At 40.2% G+C, this 16,995-nt stretch overlaps 1 protein-coding gene across 25 annotated transcripts in view; it reads left to right on the plus strand.

Moving 5' to 3' along the window:
* The window catches only part of RBFOX2 (RNA binding fox-1 homolog 2), a 292,278-nt gene that overhangs the window by 83,072 nt on the left and 192,211 nt on the right, over positions 1–16,995 (plus strand). For 24 of the 25 annotated variants that reach the window (XM_025283539.3, XM_025283540.3, XM_044941364.2 and 21 more), the window contains exon 2: positions 9,748–9,798. The exons of the other annotated variant lie outside the window; for it this stretch is intronic. In XM_025283539.3, the coding sequence (XP_025139324.1) occupies positions 9,748–9,798 (51 nt within the window). The remainder of the gene's footprint in view (positions 1–9,747; positions 9,799–16,995) is intronic. 25 annotated transcript variants of the gene reach the window in all.

Here is a 16,995-nt window from a genome sequence, read left to right on the forward strand (position 1 = left end):
GGGGAGGTGGGATGAATTACTCTGTTTTGTTTTATTACGGGCTTCCCTGGTGGCTCAGACGGTAAAGAATCCTCCTGCAGTGCGGGAGACCTGGGTTCGATCCCTAGGTTGGGAAGATGCCCTGGAGAAGGAAATGGCAACACACTCCAGTATTCTTGCCTGGAGAATCACCATAGACAGAGGAGTCTGGCAGCTACAGTCCATGGGGTTGCAAAGAGTCAGACATGACTGAGCGACTAAGCACAGCACTAAGCATACAGTAGTGTGAAAGTTTAGTTTCCAGTTACCCGTTGCACTTTCTGTTGGAACTGTGTTGTTAGATACTACCAGGTTCATATCCTGTATAAGTCCTCTTACCTTTGGGTACCTTGAGCCTTGTATGGTTTGGACACAGAATAATGATCTGTGGTTGTTAAGCAGTCTCTTCCTGACTCAGAAGTACTTGTTGCTATTAGGGTTGGTTTTTTTACGTAATGACATGTGGAACTTAGCTGCCTCTTCAGTTCCTGTGGTGTTCCTTCCGTGTCCCCATTCAAAAATAGGCTACTTCAAGTAACTTGGGCTGCAAAACAAAGGTATTGAAATACCCTGCGAAACTTGATTTGCTCTTCTTCCCTAGCCAATATGGTCTAAATCAATTTTTCCTTCCATTGTTAAATGTATGTAAGGTAATATGAAATTAATCTTCAACTGAGAGTAAGTCAGTCAATGAAAAACTTAGTACCATTGACCAGGCTTGTTTGTTAGAGGACACCTTCATTCTTACTTTGCTTTGCTTCATTTTCCTTTCCTCTTCCCAAATTGCCTGATGGCAAGAATTTACTTTGTTCCAGTCTCAGTATTTTTCTTCCTCTTCCATCTTGTGAAGTGGGTTTAATTTTGTTAGACACAAAAGAAAGACAGTAAGGTGGGTTAAATTTTTTTTTCCTAATTGCTTAATGTAGCTTTCTTGTACATTTTCAGTTTTGTGCTCCTGTTCCTAGACAACCTTCATCACTGATACAAGCCGGTTAAAAAAAAATATTCTTGTGATAAATCTCTGGATGCTGAACACATGGCCTGTTAAGTGGGTGAAACCAGGGGAGGCTGGCAGAGTTATGTCTTCCTTAGACTCCTCAGAGTTTTATTGATCGTTGCTTAGGATTTATAGCTAGTATATCAATACTGTATTTCTGTACTGAAAGCAGGACTTTCTTGATCTTCAATGTTACTAAGTCCTCTTAGTGCCTCTCTTAAAAAACATGCTTAAGTAAGCTGATCTATTGTACCTCCTAGGTGCAGTATTCTAGGTGATTTTAATTTGGAATGTGCCGATACATTACTGGCCCTTTGTATGTATCATTTAGAAATGATGTTGATGATTTTCAGAATGCATTTAGAGGAGTGGTTTTAAAATCCACTGTGTCTTTTCAGCATTCCTTGGTCCTTGACAGTGTGGAGATCCTGTCCTCCTATATGAGATTAGAGGCTATTACCCATTCATTGCCCACCCCCAACTCCAGTACACACGTTTCCAAAAAATCTTATAGAGTCCTGTAGTTCTTTTTATAGATGTTAGTTGTGTTATCAATCACATTATCTTGTTACTATTATGACTTAGAGCTCCTCAAGGGCAGGGATACCAGCACCGTACTTGTCATAAAGCAGTTGTTAAATCCACTTTTACTGAATAAATGAAGGATGCTTCTGCTTAAGTGGCTTCTTCAAACATAGATTTAGTGGGAGCTTCTAAGCAGCCAGTGAAGAATATAAAAATCAGGTAATATTTTTCTTCACTTCTTTCAGTGTCCGTTGTACATGCATGGTCCATCACAATTACTTTATTTGTTAGTTACATATATTAATTAATCAGAAGCTTTTAAACAGGTTTAATTGTTGACCTGTAGTAAGATTCTTAAGGTTAGTATTTTATTTCTTACATATTCTTTTTTTTGGGGGGGGGAGGGCAGCTTCTATGTCTTGGCAGTCATTTTCTAAGTCTTCCAGTCTTACTGGGTCAGTAACTCTTGCTTATGGCAATACAGCTGCTAAAGCCTTTCCTCTTTGGAGTTTAAACATATCTGATTTCTGTCCTACCTGTTCCATGTAATTTCATCTCTTCTTTAAATTTGTTAGTAATATATAACTCAATCACTTTGCCATACACCTGAAACTAACACAACATTGTTAGTCAACTGTACTCCAGTATGAAATGAAAAATTTTTTAAATAATACATTTCAGCAATTATTTTTACTCTGATTTAAAAACTCCTATCTGCACATTTTTAGACGATTATACCAATCTCTCCCAGGACCAGTACTGGTTTGTGCAGGTTGTCATGAGGTAATAGAGTACCAGGTACAGAGTTAAAAGACCTGAATCTGAAGGCAGCTTGACCACTATCATTGGCTGTTTGGCCTTCAGCAAACCACTTACTCATTCTGAAATTCAGTTTTGTCCTCTGTAAAATGAGGGTTATGAAACCCATTTTCTGCATTGTGAGGACTAAATAAGATTATATGAAGGTGTTTTTGCACAAAATACCTGTTTGTATAAACCATTATGAAACACTGGTAATAGTAACTGTTTTAGTTCTTAATACATGAATTTTACATTTTGTATATTCAAATAATTCCCATAGACAATGCCCTGTCAACCTTCCACAAATCTTACTCTTCTCCCTAGAGGGAACCACTGTTAGAACTTGTTGTATATCCTTCTAGATCTTCTCTGTGCAGTTATTTTTGATTTTATATTCATGTAGAAATACCTCTTTTGTATTGTGATTTAAAGGAATAGCACACTGATTTGTTTCGCTGTCATTCCCTTCTCCAGGGGCTCTCCCTGACCCAGGGACTGAGTCCCGGTCTTCTGCATTGCAGGCAGATGCTTCACCATCTGAGCTATCAGGGAAGCCCATAGGATACCTCTTTTGTATTGTGATTTAAAGGAATAGCACACCGACTGTTCTGCTGTCATTTAGTATGACTTGAGATAGTTCATTGAGATTTTTCACCTTTTAAAAAGCTTGCAGAGTTCAACAGATGCTGTTGAAACAAGACAATAGTTGATAACTCTATTTCCCTATAATTGAGGTTCTTTTTAGTTTTTCAGTGTTGGAAACAGCACTGAATTAAAAAACCTTTGCAGTTGCATTGTTAAATTCTATAGGAAATGGTGTTGTAGTAAATATATAGACTCCAGAACAAACAAGGCTCTTGGGGATTTTGGAAGGATCCCTGTTCTTTTTGTTATGGTCCAACATGCTTCTATGAGCACAAGTTCAGGTGATTCTCTAGAGTAGATAAAGAAATCAGAGATATGAAATTACAAAAAGGTATGAGTATTTAATATTTTAATAATTATTATAAAGTTGCTTTCCAAAAGAGTAGTCCTAATATACTTATATTCCTACTGTTAGATGTGAAGATGTCTATTGACTCTTCTTGCCAGTTTGTCATATTTTTTTTTTTTTGCCAGTGTATGGGTGGAAGGTGATACCTCAGCTCTGAAAGAATGTTTACAGGCAGCGTGGTTTGTGAGTATAACTGGGAACAATTTAAGTCTGTTAACAGGAAAGCAAGAGGGATAAATAAATTGTGACATAGTCATAAGATAGAAAACTAAGCAGTGGTCAAATAGTGAATATAGTGGTCAATTAGTGAAATGTAGTGACATGCTTAAGTGGAGATAAATCTCAGAATATTGAGAAAAGAAGGAAATTGCTATGAAATAGGATTCATTTCTATAAAATTCAAAAACATGCCAAGTTCATGCATTTTGAAGGGACAGGTATATATACAGAAAAACTAAAAAAGAAAGCAAACCTGTGTCGTTAAGTGTAGGCCACCTTCAGTGAGGCAGGACGTGCCTGAGGGCTGGAGAGTTCTAAGAGTGAGAGATGGGGAAGAAAGGAGAACCGCTTTGCTAAGCAGGTGAAGGAGGAAGTCCATTTCCTCTGGCACATCTCTGTGCACCTGTTATTACATCTGTCTTTGCTATTAAAGTTTTTGACAGTGCTCACTTGTAGGAGGATTTTTTTTTTTCCCTTATAAAAAGTCTTGTGCATTGTTGAACTCAAAGAGTATATATATGGGATAGCCTCTGGGAGTGATGAATCTTTGTTAATGATGCTTTTGGGTGTTTTTGATGACTTTCTTAATCCTCTAATTCCTTTCTCAGTCTTGAAATTTATTGTAAAGGAATAATATGGCATGATTATTAAAAAAGATAATTTGATAAAATGGGAAGAACAGGGGCTTTGGAGTACAACAGACCTGGCTTGAAAGTTTGACTTTCCCACTTATTATCTGTGTTTTATTATCTTCTTCTCTTTGCCACTTTCTCTTCCCTCTCTCCCCATCATCCTAAAACCATGCCTGATTGATTGCTCAGTATCATCATGTTTATCATCAGCATTGTTAAAATCTGGAGGGAATGGTGTTGAAGTAAATGTATGGACTCCAGAACAAACAAGGCTCTTGGGGATTTTGGAAGGAGCCCTGTTTTTGTTCTGGTCCAAGCTGCAGGTTGGCTTCCCAGGTGACTCAGTGCTAAAGAACTTGCTTGCCAAAGCAAGAGATGTGGGTTTGATTCCTGGGTTGAAAAGATCCCTTGGAGAAGGAAATGGCAACCCACTCCATGGGTATGCTTGCCTGGAGAATCCCCATGGACAGAGGAACCTAATCATGGGTTCACAAAGGAGTTGGACATGACTGAGCAACTGAGTAACAACAATAAAGCTACAGGTGTCTCCTCTGTGAAACTTAGTGTGAGAATAGCCAGCCAACATTGCCTATTATTAGTATTTTTAAATAACAAGTTTATTAACCTATAATTCACAGGCCATAAATCTCACCCTTTTAAAGTGTTTTTAGTGGTGTTTAGTGTTTTGGGGTTTTCAGCAAAATCAGAGTTGTGAATCCATCATCACTAATTCCAGGACATTTCCATCACCAAAAGTAAAACACAGTACCCACTAGCAGTCACTCCCTTTAGTCCCTAGACTACTAATCTTCTTTCTTTATGGATTTGCCCATTCTGAATATCTCCTATAAATGAAATTATAATTTGTGGCTTTTGTCTCTGATTTTTTTCACTTAGCATGATGATTTTAAAGTTCATCTTTGTTTTACCAATACTTCATTCCTTTTTTATTGCTAAATAATACTCACTTATACATATACCACACTTTGCCTCTCCATTCATCAGTTGATGGACATTTGTATTATTTCTGCTTTTTGGCTATTATGAAATAACTCTGCCATGTACATTTGTGTACAAGGCTTTCTATGGATGTATGTTTTCAGTTTTTTGGTTACACCTAGTGTGGAATTGCTGGATCACATGGTCACTTTTTTTTTTTTAACATTTTGAGGGATTTCCAAACTGTTTCCAAAGTGAGGCACCATTTTGCACTTCCAACAGCAATGTGAGATTCCAGTTTCTCTGTATCATTGATAATGCTTGTTATTGTCTGACTGTCTGACTATAGCTGTCCTAGTGGGTGTATTTCTCATTATGGTTTTGATGTGCATTTTCCTAATGACCAACAGTGTTGAGTATCTTTTCATGTGCTTACTGGCCATTTGTATATCCTCTTTGGAGAACTTCCTGTTCACAACTTTTGCCCATTTAAAAATTTGGATTATTTGTCTAGGAGTTCTTTTATGTTCTGGAATACAAGTCCCTTGTTGGACAAAGGATTTGCAAATATTTTCTCCCATTCTGTTGTCTAACTTGATGGTATCTTTTCCTTCCCAGCAGTATTGAGACATAATTGGCATTAACAATGTATAAGTTTAATGTGTACAACTTGTTGGTTTGATACACTTGTATATTGCAAAATGATTAATACCATAGCTGTAACTAACACCTGCATCATTGTTACATAATTATCTTTGTGTGTGTCTGTGTGGTGAGAACATTTACAGCCTATTCTCTTAGCAAAGTTCAAGTATATCATACAGTCTTGTTAACTGTAATCACTGTGTGTGTATTAGATCCCCAGAAGTGATGGTGTCCTTTGAAGTACTGAGGTTTTAAGTTTTGATGAAGTTCATTTAATCTGTTTTTCCTTTGTCACTTGTGTTTTTGTAGTTATATCGAAGAAACCATTATGTAATCAAAGGTCATGAAGATTTCCTTTGTTTTCTTTTAAGTGTTGTATGATTTTAGGTCTATGATCTGTCTTGAGTTAATTTTGTATATGGCATAAGACAGAGTTCTAGCTTTATTCTTCAACACGAGATATCCAGGTGTTCCAGCGCCATTTGTTGAAAAGGTTATTCTTTCTTCCATTGTTTTTCTTGGCACACTTTTTAAAACTCAGTTGATCATAACTGCAAGGGTTTATGTCTAGACTCGTAGTTGTACCTCGTTGGTCTATCTGTCTGTTCAAATCAAATCAAACTGTTTTGATTACTGTAGCTTTGTAATGTTAGCCCTTCAACTTTGTTCTTTCTCATGATTGTTTTGGTACCTATCAGTTTTTTTTTTTTGGCACCTATCATTTTTAAAGGCAATTATCTTTGGTGTACTCTCTTTGGGAAGACAATTTATAAATGTCCAAAATAAAGACTTAGGAATAAAAAAAAGAGAACTTGAATTGTGTATGAGTCAGCAACTGAATGCTTAATTTGTTCAGTCGCTCAGTCGTGTCCAACTCTTTGTGATCCCCATGGACTGCAGCATGCCAGGGTTCCCTGTTTTTCACCACCTCCTGGAGCTTGCTCAAACTCATGTCCATCGAGTCAGTGGTGCCATCCAACCATCTCATCCTCTGTCATCCCCTTCTCCTCCTGCCTTCAATCTTTCCCATCATCAGGGTCTTTTCTAGTGAGTCAGCTCTTCGCATCAGGTGGCCAAAGTATTGGAGTTTCAGCTTCAGCATCAGTCTTTCTAATGAATATTCAGGATTGATTTCCTTAAGGATTGACTGGTTTGATCTCCTTGAAGTCCAGTTCAGTTCAGTCACTCAGTTGTGTCTGACTCTTTGTAACCCCATGGACTACAGCACACCAGGTTTCCCTGTCCATCACCAACTCCCAGAGCTTATTCACACTCTTCCATTGAGTTGGTGATGCCATCAAGAGTCTTCTCCAGCACCATGGCTCAAAAGCATCAGTTCTTTGGCATTTAGCTTTCTTCATGGTCCAATTCTCACAATCATACATGACTACTGGAAAAACCATAGCTTTTGACTTATAAAGACCTTCGTGGGCAAAGCAATGTCTCTGCTTTTTAATACGCTGTCCAGGTTTGTCATAGCTTTTCTTCCAAGGAGCAAGTGTCTTTTCATTTTGTGGCTGCAGTCACTATCTGCAGTGATTTTGGAGCCCAAGAAAATAATGTCTGTCACTGTTTCCCTCTCTATTTGCCATGAAGTGATGGGACTGGATGCCATGATCTTTGCTTTTTGAATGTTGAGCTTTAAGCCAGCTTTTTCACTCTCCCCTTTCACCTTCATCAAGAGGCTCTTTAGTTCCGCTTCTCTCTCTGCCCTAAGGGTGGTGTCATCTGCATATCTGAGGTTATTGATATTTCTCCTGGCAATCTTGATTCCAGCTTGTGCTTCATCCAGCTCTGCATTTCACATGATGTACTCTGCATATAAGTTAAATTAGCAGAGTGACAGTATACAGCCTTGACATACTCCTTTCCCAGTTTTAAACCAGTTTGTTGTGCTATGTCCGGTTGTAACTGTTGCTTCCTGACCTGCATACACATTTCTCCGGAGGCAGGTAAGGTGGTCTCGTATTCCCATCTCATAAGAATTTTCCACAGTTAGTTGTGTTCCACACAGTCAGAGCCTTTAGCATAGTTAGTGAAGCAGATGTTTTTTTTGGAATTTTCTTGCTTTTTCTATGCTCCAACGATGCCTAATAATTTCTGATTATTGAACCTTGTTTATTTATTTACACATTCTTTTGAATGTCCAGCATGTGTTAGACACTGTGCTTGACTGTGGGGAAATCATGATGAACAAGACATGGGGTCTATGCAGGGAGCTTAAGTTGACACCTTGCGCTTACATGTTTTTGAAAGGAGTGTGGACTTTTGATGATCAAAGATGTAGATGAAATCAAAGCAGATGTACCATTAGATGGAAGGTTCACTGTCTTGTCATAAAAGAAGGTCCTGTCAATGAAAATTCTTAACTTACCTTCTGCTAGTAGGAGTGGAAATACAAATGAATTGAAGAAGAGGATGAATCTTTGAGGTAGCTGTATTGAGCACCTTGAAAAAACTACAGAAACACTATTTTCTCATTTACATCTTTATGTGCATGTGTGTCCTCTCCCATTCTAAAGTTCCCTTGGAGGCAAGGGCCTTGTTTTATTCATCTTTCTTACTCTGTCAGTCATCTAAACAGTTCTTGCAAAATATAAGATATTCAATGTATGTAAACTGAATGACTGAATGAGTCAAGTAAGCCATGAGTGAGTGCTCATATGGTATGACCTTATACTTAATTAGGGTTTGCATAGCTTCTATTGGTTACCATTCTAGCCCTCAAGGATCTTGATTTAATGGTTAATGTGGAGATGAGACACTCAGTATGATGTGGGTGTGTGCGTGCTAAGTCACTTCATTTGTGTACAACTCTGCACAATCCCACGGACTGTAGTCCGCCAGACTCCTCTGTCCATGGGATTCTTCAGGCAAGAATGCTGGAGTGGGTCACCATTCCCTCCTCAAGGGGTTCTTCCTGACTGAGGGACTGAACCCATGTGTCTGATGTCTCCTGCATTGGCAGGTGGGTTCTATACCACTGGTGCCACCTGGGAAGACCTACTCAGTATGATACACCTTTAAAAAAAGATGAATTAAATTATAAATAATATGGAAAGTAAATTGTGCAAATAACCTAATAAATTTAACACATATACGTATTAGGAGTCACTTGAGTCCATAGGATGTAGGATGGTAGAGGAAGTCTGGAACAGGGGCAAAACTGAAGGAAGGCAGAGTGATAGAGGGAAGGGACAAAACTTGTTCAGGTCAAGAGGCAGTTCTTAGTAGGGGTGATGCTGTCCCCTTCCCAACGATGGTACTTTTGGAAATATGTGAAGGTTTTTCGTTGTCCAGTGTTCGGGAGTGCTACTGGCTTTTAGAGTTCAGGGGCCAGACATGCTGGAGTCCCATAGTGTGAAGTTAGGAGTTGATCTGCCCCAAATCCCTGGACTGCTCTGTTGGAGAGGCGCTGAGAAGCAAACATTTAGCTGGATGAGGAGGAACACAGTGCTTTATGGATAGTGCTCCTAAGAAAATACTGTTTTTCATTTGTTTTTGTTTGTTTGTTTGTTTGTTTTTGCTATCCTGCATGCTGAACTCTGGAGAAGGCAATGGCACCCCACTCCAGTACTCTTGCCTGGAAAATCCCATGGACGGAGGAGCCTGGTAGGCTGCAGTCCTTGGGGTCGCTAAGAGTCGGACACGACTGAGCGACTTCACTTTCTCTTTTCACTTTCATGCATTGGAGAAGGAAATGGCAACCCACTCTAGTGTTCTTGCCTGGAGAATCCCAGGGATGGGGAAGCCTGGTGGGCTGCCATCTATGGGGTCACACAGAGTCGGACACGACTGAAGTGAGTTAGCATAGCATAGCATGCTGAACTCAGAGATGTTCATAGGTAGAGTGGAGTAGAGCAGTGGAACACCTTAGGAACTACTGCAGGAATTTATGTCTGATCATTTTGGATGATTCTGATGATTCTTAACACTGTCTTTTGTCTTATGGTTTTCTTTTCTTTTCTTTGTCTCAGAACGAGCCTCTGACCCCAGGTTATCATGGATTCCCAACACGGGACAGCCAGGTTGGTATAAGTTGTTTATAACTCAGATGTGGTGTGTGTGTCTTTTATCTAAGAGTGCTACATGATAGAGAGCATTTCCTGGAATTATTTATTTTGGAGAGTGATTTGGTTAGTTTCAGCAATGAATTTACATTAGCAATATGTAAAACGTATTTCTTAACCTTAAAGGTATTGTAATCACATTATTGAAATTGTGGATATTATAAGGGAAAGTCACTCAAGCACAGTTATGATTGCTTTTGTTTTTTCTTTTACAAGCTACATGATAATTTTTTTAACCTGGTTTTCTTGATGTCTCATAATTTTGTGTTGGACTTGTCTGTTTATTCCCAGCCACTTAGCCCCTGCCTGCACAGATTTTTGGAGTCCCTGTGGTAATCAGCAACAAGAAAATTCCATTCTTGTCCCTGGGGGAGTTCAGCCTTATGGTTTTAATCAGGGAAGTTTCTTCTGCCTTTCTTTGTTAGATTAGGGAGGATGATTGGAGAAAGCCCAGGCCCCATTTGTGGGTTAGAGCGAAACTGTCCCCCGCCAAGACATCCTCAGTAAGGTTTAGGGAAGGGTGTAGAACGCCTTCCCTATTTGTGTGCTTTTCGGATCTGGTGAGGTTGACAGAGTTAGGGTAGAACAGGTTAGCCTGCCTCAGAGATATGATATAAGACACCTTGCCTCTGGAATTTACCTCCTGCTGTTTGGAGATATTGATACTCTTCAGGAGATTTAAAAGGGTAGCTCCTAGAAATATCTCTGTATTTCTAGCCATCATTTGTATCTTTGAATGCCTATCCACTGTTCCTTATCAGTTCAGTTCAGTCACTCAGTCGTGTCCAACTCTGTGCAAACCCATGAACCGCAACACGCCAGGCCTCCCTGTCATCACCATCTCCCGGAGTCCACGCAAACCCATGTCCATCAAGTCGGTGATGCCATCCAACCATCTCATCCTCTGTCTTCCCCTTCTCCTCCTGCCCTCAATCTTTCCCAGCATCAGAGTCTTTTCCGGTGAGTCAGCTCTTCACATCAGGTTGCCAAAGTATTGGAGTTTCAGCTTCAGCATCAGTCCTTCCGATGAACACCCAGGACTGATCTCCTTTAGGATGGACTGGTTGGATCTCCTTGCAGTCCAAGGGACTCTCAAGAGTCTTCTCCAACACCACAGTTCAAAAGCATCAGTTCTTCGGCGCTCAGCCTTCTTTATAGTCCAGCTCTCACATGACCACTGGAAAAACCATAACCTTGACTAGATGGACCTTTGTGGACAAAGTGATGTCTCTGCTTCTTAATATGCTGTCTAGGTTGGTCATAACTTTCCTTCCAAGGAGTAATCGTCTTTTAATTTCATGGCTGCAGTCACCATCTGCAGTGATTTTGGAGCCCAGAAAAATGAAGTAAGCCACTGTTTCCACTGTTTCCCCATCTATTTGCCATGAAGTGATGGGACCAGATGCCGTGATCTTCGTTTTCTGAATGTTGAGCTTTAAGCCAACTTTTTCACTCTCCACTTTCACTTTCATCAAGAGGCTTTTTAGTTCTTCTTCACTTTCTGATATAAGGGTGGTGTCATCTGCATATCTGAGATTATGGATAGTTCTCCCCCCAATCTTGATTCCAGCTTGTGCTTCTTCCAGCCCAGCGTTTCTCATGATGTACTCTGCATATAAGTTAAATAAGCAGGGTGACAATATACAGCCTTTACATACTTCTTTTCCTATTTGGAACCACTCTGTTGTTCCATGTCCAGTTCTAACTGTTGCTTCCTGACCTGCATCCAGGTTTCTTAAGAGGCAGGTCAGGTGGTCTAGTATTCCCATCTCTTTCAGAATTTTCCAGTTTCTTGTGATCCACACAAAGGCTTTGGCATAGTCAATAAAGCAGAAATAGATGTTTTTCTGGAACTCTCTTGCTTTTTCCATGATCCAGCGGATGCTGGCAATTTGATCTCTGGTTCCTCTGTCTTTTCTAAAACCAGCTTGAACATCTGGAAGTTCACGGTTCATGTATTGCTGAAGCCTGGCTTGGAGAATTTTGAGCATTACTTTACTAGCATGTGAGATGAGTGCAATTGTGTGGTAGTTTGAGCATTCTTTGGCATTGCCTTTTTTTGGGATTGGAATGAAAACTGCCCTTTTCCAGTCCTGTGGCCACTGCTGAGTTTTCCAAATGTGCTGGCATATTAAGTGCAGCACTTTCACAGCATCATCTTTCAGGATTTGGAATAGCTCAACTGGAATTCCATCACCTCCACTAGCTTTGTTTGTAGTGATGCTTTCTAAGGCCCATTTGACTTCACATTCTAGGATGTCTGGCTCTAGGTGAGTGATCACACCATCGTGATTATCTTGGTCGTGAAGATCTTTTGCGTACAGTTCTTCTGTGTATTCTTGCCACCTCTTCTTACTATCTTCTGCTTCTGTTAGGTCCATACCATTTCTGTCCTTTATCGAGCCCATCTTTGCCTGAAATGTTCCCTTGGTATCTCTAATTTTCTTGAAGAGATCTCTGGTCTTTCCCATTTTATTGTTTTCCTCTATTTCTTTGCATTGATCACTGATAAAGGCTTTCTTATCTCTTTGCTGTTCTTTGGAACTCCGCGTTCAAATGGGTATATCTTTCCTTTCTCCTTTGCTTTTCGCTTTCCTTCTTTTCAGCTATTTGTAAGGCCTTCTCAGACAGCCATTTTCCTTTTTTGCATTTCTTTTTCTTGGGGATGATCTTGATTCCTGTCTCCTGTACTGTGTCACGAACCTCCATCCATAGTTCGTCAGGCACTCTGTCTATCAGATCTAGTCCCTTAAATCTATTTCTCACTTCCGCTGTATAGTCATAAGGGATTTGATTTAGGTCATACCTGAAGGGTCTAGTGGTTTTCTCCACGTTCTTCAATTTCAGTCTGAATTTTCAATCTTATTTGGCAATAAGGAGCTCATGATCTGAGCCACAGTCAGCTCCTGGTCTTGTTTTTGCTGACTATATAGAGCTTCTCCATCTTTGGCTGCAAAGAATGTAATCAATGTGATTTCGGTGTCGACCATCTGGTGATGTCCATGTGTAGAGTCTTCTCTGGTGTTAGGGTTGTCCAAAAAAGTCACTATTATTAGACTTGTCCAATAATGCTCATTAAGGGATGTGCATTATCAGAATGCTAGACCAAGGGGTTGACCTAGTTCCCCTTCCTAGAGCTTAATTAAATCTCATCAAAACCCCTGAAGCTGAGCTTAAAAGGCACTATTTGAGTGCCTTCCAGATTTGGAAGTATTGGCTCAGTTCTTGCATTTCTGGTGTTGAGTTGGCATTAGACTGGTCCAGGTAGGGTATGGCGAAAAGGGGGGAAGAGAAAGTGCTGTTCCTCTCAGTGTTCATCTCCCAGTGGGATCCCTGTTGGCACTGAAGGTCGTTCCTATGGGAGCTTTTGGTGAAAGAGATGGTCATTTACCTCAGACTTAAAGATAATGTAGAAGGTCTTCCTGTTTTCTTTCTGGTTTAGATTTGCCCTAGAACTTCTGTAAGCTGTGAAATTCATGTCCTTTGATAGCAGTTCTATATCCTGGCCATATAATGGAAAAAGTACCATTGCCTGGAGATCTAGGCCCCAGAGATTCTGATTGAGTGGGGCTAAGATTGGGCTTAACCATTCAGGTATATAGAAATTCCTCCAGATGATTTTTGTAGCCAAAATAAAAAACTACAGTCCTCTGAGCTGCTTTGAAATGAGTGACATTTTCTGTTTCACCCTGTACTTTCCACCTAGGACCTTGAAAACATAAGGGATCGTGGTCAGTCTCTGAATCTACTTTTGTATACTAACTCAAATATTTGCTTATAAAATGTTGCTTATTTTGGATATAGGCTTATTTTAGATATAGGAAGGTAAAACTAATTGAAGTTAAGTGTGGGGAACAGACTCACAAAGTTTAAAAGAATCTGAAAAGGTACCGTATAATGTGTCTTCCTGTAGGGATTACAGATCAATAAGGAATTAAGCAGAAGGAATTAAGAGGAATTTGTTAAAGCACAAAAAGTAGTCTCTGCTTAGAACCACTTTATTTTTCCTTTCTTTTACAGCGGGACCCACTTCTGTAGCCTGCACGTTTATTACGCATACTGTCTCTGCTGTGGGCCTATGCAGACCCTTTTGCTGTGGTTTAAAGCTGCTTAATTTACTTTGAGGCACATTCTGATGGTGCCGGTTTATTTTAGTTTAATTTCTTGGGTTTTATTTTGTTTTTCTGTCTGGATCTTTGAATTAGAGACCTTAGTGTAGTGCAAACAGGCAAATATTGAATGGCTGCTTGTTGCATTTGATGAATACAGAATCCAAATGAATCCTGCTAATTAATGCACGTAACCTTGTGAACTCTCACTTTGTGCTGTGAGATTTGGGAGGCATTTATCAGTGTGAAACACTGGTCACTGAGCAGCCTGAGCTGGGCAGAAACTGAACTTGTGGTCTTCACACCTCCCCAGAGTGCTTTGGCTCAGCACATCCAGAGACCAGAGAGTGGAGGTGAAGGTGAACTTTAATTATGTGAATCTTTATTTGTTTTTCCTTATTTTTTTGCATTTCCTTTCTAAGTAAATAGGAACCATCTCCAGACAGAATTCCTCTCAGCATCTAATGGTGATTTTAAAAGAGATAAAAATGACAATCTTTGACTCTGCAGAGTGGGGCTTTCATCAGTATTTTCTCCCCTTATCCTCACCACCACCTCTTGAATGGATAAGGCAAGTATTTCCTTTGGAAACATAAGGAAACAGGCACACAGAGATTAAAGTGACTTATCCACGGTAACAATACAAGTTTGTAGCTGAACTAGCACTGAAATGTGTCCTCTATTTTTGAGGGTCCTTTCCTCTATACTGGCCATTATTGACTTAACAAAGAAAAATGTGGTCATGTGCAGTATTTCTGCTCACTTACTTTATTTATTTATCATTTGGGGGCTTCATAGATCCCTTAACACTGAACTATAAATCTTTGAGTCCATGACCCTGGTTAAGAATTATAACAACAAAGTTCCTTAGCACTAAGTGGGCCAGCATTTCACCATTATGGTGACCCTTTTCACCCTGTTACACACACCCCTGGTAACACATGGAATCAAAAATGTGAGAAGGAAAGGAGGGGAGAAAAATCCACCTGTCACCTCATAGAGGTTTTGCTTTTTTATGCAATTTCAGCTCAGCGTTCTTTCTCAGTCAGTTAACAGGCTTTCAAGGATGGCACTCCATTGCTTTTACAAAGCATTCCGAGCACATCACAGTGCTTGCTGATGTGGTCTCTCCATGGAAGTGGAGGAGACAGACATGTTCCAGATTAGCAGAAGTGAAAACCTGCTCAGAAAGGCTGAATGTTTTATCTCAGGCCACGCAGAATTTTAGGTTGATGACACAGTGTCATGGTTTAGATTCCTAGCTCTGTGATTTATGTGTATATGCACTTGCTTATGATGGAGTTCCCAAGTGTTGATTAAGGCTGGAATACTTTATGGGTTTGTAATGTTCTCTGAATGAGAGAATATTTGTGTGCATTAGCACCAGAGATTTTATTCAGAAGGGACCTGGGAACAGCAGACTGATTAAAAGGGGCCTTGGTTCTGCATAGAAACTAATTATTTCTGCTAATGTTTTTTTTTTTTTTTTTTTTTTCTTTTTGGAATGGTTTTCAGGGGCCCCTAGGAACTAGGAACTACAGTCGGAGAGGGCGATGGCACCCCACTCCAGTGCTCTTGCCTGGAAAATCCAATGGATGGAGGAGCCTGGTGGGCTGCAGTCCATGGGGTCGTGAAGAGTCGGACACGATTGAGTGACTTCACTTTCACACATTGGAGAAGGAAATGGCAACCCACTCCAGTGTTCTTGCCTGGAGAATCCCAGGGACTCGGGAGCCTGGTGGGCAACCATCTATGGGGTCGCACAGAGTCAGATACGACTGAAGTGATTTTAGCAGCAGCAGCAGGAACTACAGTGGGAGTCCTAAACCTAGACCTTGCCTGTCACCTCTTGGTGCTACAACATTATATCTGCTGTAATTAGGGTGACTGTATATAGTTTATCATTCAAGTTGGGGCAATTTTGAGAGAGTAAAGGGATGCTAGTGTTTAAATAGTCTGAGGCAGATCTTGATGAATGGGATGTATGGTCATCCTAGCTATGATTGAAGAAATACAGAGAGTATCCCCTTAACCGGTCCCTGGAGGAGGGCATGGCAGCCCACTCCAGTATTGTCTCCTGGAGAAGCCCATGGCCAGAGCAGCCTGGCAGGCTACAGTCCCTGGGGTCGCAGAGAATTGGACTGAGCAACTAAGCACCCCTTAACTGGAGTGCTAAGGTTTGGGATTATGGCTTGGGGCATTGCCCACACTCGACCTGTGGGCATGAAGCATTGCCATTCATATTGGAGATGAGAGCACACTCTTGGTTGGGTTTCAGGTGTTGAATCAGCTAAGGAACTGGAATGTTAGTCCATTATTTTGCAGTTTACAGGGTGTGCTTCCATGTGTCAGTATGTTCAGCTTTGATCTTCACAACAGCTCTGCTAGGAAGGTCAGGCTTTATTATCCCTACTTTGAACCTAAGAAAACCAAAGTAGAGATTTTTTTTTTTTTTTTTGAGGAAGCCCCTGGCATTGGACTTACTAGGAAAAGACTTTTTTTAATTAATTATTTTAATTGGAGGATAATTTACAATATTTTGATGGTTTTTTCCATACTTTCCCAACATGAATCAGCCACAGGTATACATGTGTTCCCTGATCCTGAAACCCCCCTCCCCCACCTCCCTACCCACCCTGTCCCTCAAAGCAGAGATTTTTAAATGAATTTCCCCTTGTCACATAGTTAGCGGCACAATTAGACAGGAGCCCTGGATTTTCAGCCTCCGAGTCTTGTAGTTTCCTCTTGTACTCTTCTGTCAGTGTTCTCTCCTCTTTAAATGGGGATGTTCTCATCCTCCTGTGGCAAGATAAGATATTACGGAATCTTTGGAGAAATCTTTGGAGAATGTAACAGCACGGAAAGTCTTCATATGAACTGGAAGTTCCTTGCATGGCTTACTTCTGTCAAGTTTTCTTCCTATTTTGTTTGTTAAAATAACTTACGGTCTACAATTTATCTTATTTTATTTTATGAATTTACTTATTTTTGCTTGCTGGCTACACTATGGACTATGATTGTGATTTGCTGTTTACATTAGAGAACA

This window comes from Bubalus bubalis, chromosome 4 (assembly GCF_019923935.1).
Source record: "Bubalus bubalis isolate 160015118507 breed Murrah chromosome 4, NDDB_SH_1, whole genome shotgun sequence".
NCBI lineage: Eukaryota > Metazoa > Chordata > Mammalia > Artiodactyla > Bovidae > Bubalus > Bubalus bubalis.